Source organism: Argopecten irradians, unplaced genomic scaffold (assembly GCF_041381155.1).
Source record: "Argopecten irradians isolate NY unplaced genomic scaffold, Ai_NY scaffold_0867, whole genome shotgun sequence".
Taxonomy (NCBI): domain Eukaryota; kingdom Metazoa; phylum Mollusca; class Bivalvia; order Pectinida; family Pectinidae; genus Argopecten; species Argopecten irradians.
This window is the reverse complement of record NW_027188334.1, coordinates 1-4,634: the sequence shown is the minus strand read 5'-3', so window position 1 is coordinate 4,634 and position 4,634 is coordinate 1. Positions and strand designations below refer to the sequence as shown.

Genomic DNA, 4,634 nt, shown 5'->3' with positions numbered 1-4,634 from the left:
TCCTTGAGGGTTTTAGGGTGCATCATATCCGGTCCTTGGGATTTATTTTCATTTAAATCATATAGCAATTTTTCAATTGCTTCTGGCGTGCAGTTAATTTCCTCAAATTGGTAGCTAATGTCTCTTTCTTGGAAGTCTGGTAAGCCTCCTGGTGGTTCTTGGGTAAAAACACTACTAAAAAATTTAGCAAGTACTTCTGCTTTATCCTGGTCTCTCACAGCAATTTTCTGGAGATCTCCATCTAGGCCCTTGAGGTCGGAAATGCCTGTTTTAACTTTTCTTTTTGAGTTGACATATTTCCAAAATTTCTTAGGTTGTTCTTTGATGTCTTCTGCTATTTTTCTTTCTAACTCTCGTTTGGATTTTCTTATCTCCCACTTAAGCTGATTTCTGATTCTTGTGTATTCTTTGAATTTTTCTTCGGTTCTGGTTTCCATATACCGTTGCCATGCTCTATGTTTTTTCCTAATCTTCTTCAAAATTACCTCTTTTAATGGTGTCCTATCTTTTTGATCTCCTTGGTAGAGGCGAGGTTTGTGTTTTGGAATAAACTTATTTACTTTCTCAATAATTAGATTAGTAAATTTTTTGTACACTTCAGAAATATCTCCGTGGAGTATGTCTGACCAGTCCTCTGGCATATCTTCTCGCATACTGGTATAATCGCCTTTACTATATTTTGGGCGTGGCTTTTGATTTAAAGTTTTTAGAGATTTACAGAAAAAATTGAAGACAAGTACCAAATGATCACTGCTTCCAATTGGACTTTCATAAGCAATATCTCTTATCATTTCATCTTCGTTAGTTATAACAAGATCCAAGATACTTGGTTCTGTTCCCTTCCTTTCTCTTGTATATTCTTTGACATGTTGATAGAGGTAGTTGTCTCTCAAACATTCGACAAAGCTCTCTCCTTCTTTGTCGTGGTTTGACGACCAGGTATTCCAATTAATTTTCGGCATGTTGATATCGCCAACTAATAACAGATGACTGTACTCTGGGTCAGATGATACAGATGTAATGAGCTTGTTTAGCTCCTCTACGTTTTCAGGACTCGAATTCGGACTTTTATACAGACATCCTATCAGTAAGCAGTTTTTATCAGCAAGATTGATTTTCACCCATACGCTTTCCTTGAATGTATTTCCTATGTTTACTTCTACTCCTTTCAGCGTTTCCTTTGTGTATATACCCACCCCTCTATGACAATGTAATGCATTTTCATTCATAAATAAGTCATACCCTGGGATATGAAATTCTGTTCTGTTAGGTATATATCTGCAGTTTTTTGGATACATCTCTGTAACTCCTATTATGTCGGCTTCGATTCCAAATTGCCTAAGCTTTAATTCCTCAAATTTATTAGGTAGACTATCAGCATTTGTATAGAATACTTTTAATCGGTCCTGAGAGTTTGTGTTGTATTTTTTGCCTGATTTTAGGTTCCTTTCTTTATTTGCCGGACAATTTTTCTGTCCCAAGGTGGGCCCCTTACTCGAAATACATATTTCCCCGACTGAGATTTTTCTGTGTTCATGCGATTTGCATCGTCTCTTAGTTTTGCTTCATTTTCTCTTTCAGTTTTCGTTAGGTCGTTGCTGATCCTAACTGATTTGTATTCCTTAGTTGTTTGCAGCTCCCTTATGTTTTTAAAGAAGAGCTTTTTATCCTCTATTGATCCAAATGAAACCAATATTGGCCTTGGTTTTGCATCTTCATTTTCTTTGGCATTGCTTTCAGGCTTCTTAATTTTCCCTAGACGTACCACTTTAGTGATACTGTCAAGCAGTTCCTTGTTAAGTTTACAAGCTGACAAGATATCCCGTATCGTTTTCTCATCCTTTCTTTTTCTTTCGCTTCCCTCATTGCTTGTTTGTTCTTCAATTCCAAAACAGATGATGTTATTTTCCCTTTTCTTTCTATCTTCTAGTTCTGATAGAACTTCTTGGGTGTTGGTGGTGGTTTTGGGGGCTTCTGTCGATAGAGACTGTGTTTCTCTATTTACTCCAGTTGCCATTTCCTCCTTTATAATGTCCCTCACTTTGTTTTCATCACATTTGTTCTTGAGTTCAGATTCAATTTGCGTGATCCTTGTTTCAAACTCGTTCATTATTTCCTTGCATTTCTGCTCAATCATTTTTTCATTGTTAATATTCTTTTCTATATGGACTCTGCATGGAGCGCAGAACCACATAGCATTCGACTTTGAGAGTACAGCGTACTCATTGTCTCCCTTGTCCAAGCATTTAGTGCAGAAATGGCCTTCGCAGCGTTGACATTCTAATAGTTTAGAATCCTTATCTGTGTAGAGTTTGTTGCAAACTGAACAAGTCCATGGCTCTTCTGTCCATGGAGCAGTGAAAGATCCTCCAGTTGATATAGATTTTTCCTTTGCTCCCCTTGTATTTGACGTTCGATTACTCTTCCGCAAGCCGTTGTCCGCGACGTCCGATTTGTTTACATCTGGTCCAGTAGGCATGATCGCGAATTTTGGATGATTCACGTTCTAGATCGCTACTTTGTTTTATGTGGGACTAGAAAATGGTTCTAGTAACCTATTAAACAACAAATATCATAAAACTTGTACAATTATAATGGTTTAGAAGTGAAAAAATACCCTCGCTCACTCGGAGCGATAAACAATAGCGACCGTCGCCATTGACACCGGAAGTATATTTCTATTGGAAGTACATGCATATATACCACAGGGTTTTTAACCAATAGTATACATATATATAACATATGTATACTGTTAGTTTTAAAAAATCGTGCCAGGTCCCTGTGATATAAACGCCCTTGTACACGACTGCAAGTATAGTATTTACGACAAATGCTCCACACATCGAAACAAGGACGTATATCACTTATAAATCCTTGGTCGAAAATAAAACCCGTTTTCGACTTACAATAGCTCTGACAGTGTATATTGTTATTCAGTCTGGGGTTTTATGGTAAACCATACCTTTATAAAAGATACGGCTAACAATAACTTTTATCATATAGGTAAAGTTATGGTTTATCGTCGCTTTGACAAAAGTAATGATTATCCATATCTTTTAACATACACACTATCGGGGAGCAGTCATTATTTATATTCTTTCAACTAAGTTATGGTTTTTCATAGTTTTTTTTTTTATAGAAAAAGTTATGATTTTCCATACCTTCATACAGAAGTTATGGTTTTACATAACTTTTATTTTAGAAAGTTATGCTCATTCATTCCTTCATACAAATTGTGGTTTTTAAAAACTTTTAGGATAAAATTCTCAAGTCATTTGTGATACGCATATTATAACCTAGATGGATATTGGTCTTGTGTTGCACATGTTGCATGTATATTGCTATACATATATGTTGAATTCATTATACATTTGTGGTAGTTGAGCCAGTCATCTTGATTATCAATATAGTTAAGAGTGATGTACATGCAATCATTCTCTGTACTCTATATGTTATAAAAATCAATATAAAATGAAACTCTTGACCCTTGTTCAATGGTGCGGTTATCATTGATTATCAGATACGACCACTTTATAGATACACTGTAAGATTCATTCTCACTTAGCCAACATTCTGAAATTTACCTGTATTACCTGGTCAACATGTCAAGTTTTACACCTGAGTGAGTTTAAGCTATAGTCTGTTCTTACTTTCTATTATAGGAAATATTTATGAAAAAGATAAGTTGAAGATTAACATGGATTTGTGTAGGAAAGTTTTAGTTTTAAAACTTACATTTTCAGGTAAAAATATAGAATATATTAATAATTCCATTAAAACTTTTTTTATATTATCAATAACGGAACCTTCATTTCAAGATGGTAAATCTCTACTTTTTTACAAAATGATCAATTTAGAAAAGAAAACAAATAGAATTAATGATTTCCAATTTTGATTCTGTTGATTATGATATGATCTATTATCAGGAAAATTAGAAACGGAAGAAAATAATCATAGCTGGATTTTACAGTTGAGAATGGAATTAAAAAATTGTGGTTTGGGTTATATATATGATTTGGAATCGTTTCTTAAATCTGATTTGAATGCACTATCAAAGTGTATCACATATTTCATTCATGGACTCCATGGCCCTGCATGCAGGTAGGGCGTTAGAATTGTACCTGCTGCCCCTATTGCATGATCCTAAAAGGCGACTAGATTTAGGATATTATCTTTTCTCTTCTTCCTAACTGACTTTATCTTTCCTAATGCCCCCCTTGGCACCGCCTCACTTTTGGCCTTGAGTTGAGTGTTCGCCCCTGTGAGGAAGGCTCTGGGTTCTGTCCCCTGGCCGAGACACACCAAAGTCTATAAAGTGGTAGTTTCTGCTCCTGGTTAGCGCTCAGCATACAGGGAGTGGGACGACTGGTTCGCCCGTTGTCAGTATAATGTGACCGGGTGGGGTGTGTTGCTTGGTGTCTTCGGCGGCATGTTTCAGTGATATAGCACTATAAAAAGGGCAACAGTTCCACTATACAAGAAGACACGAACATACCGCAGTTTCCCAAAAAACCACCTCGCACTTCACACAAGCTACACACTGCATACATGGGAGGCCGTCCTTACATGACCATTGATGTTAATAGGACGTTAAAATAATCAAACAAACAAATCATGGACTCCATCATTTCTCA

At 36.1% G+C, this 4,634-nt stretch overlaps 1 protein-coding gene across 1 annotated transcript; it reads right to left on the bottom strand.

Annotated features, from left to right (window-relative positions):
- Window positions 1–1,438: 1,438 nt before the first annotated feature.
- Window positions 1,439–2,676, bottom strand: LOC138313721 (uncharacterized protein MCAP_0864-like). Its single transcript, XM_069254049.1, has one exon. The coding sequence runs from the start codon at window positions 2,477–2,479 to the stop codon at window positions 1,439–1,441; it is 1,041 nt and encodes a 346-aa protein (XP_069110150.1). The 5' UTR covers window positions 2,480–2,676.
- Between the last annotated feature and the right edge of the window lie 1,958 nt (window positions 2,677–4,634).

What these genes read in the sequence shown, in the direction of transcription:
- LOC138313721 (XM_069254049.1), bottom strand. Translation starts at nt 2,479, where the DNA reads ATGCCTACTGGACCAGATGTAAACAAATCGGACGTCGCGGACAACGGC.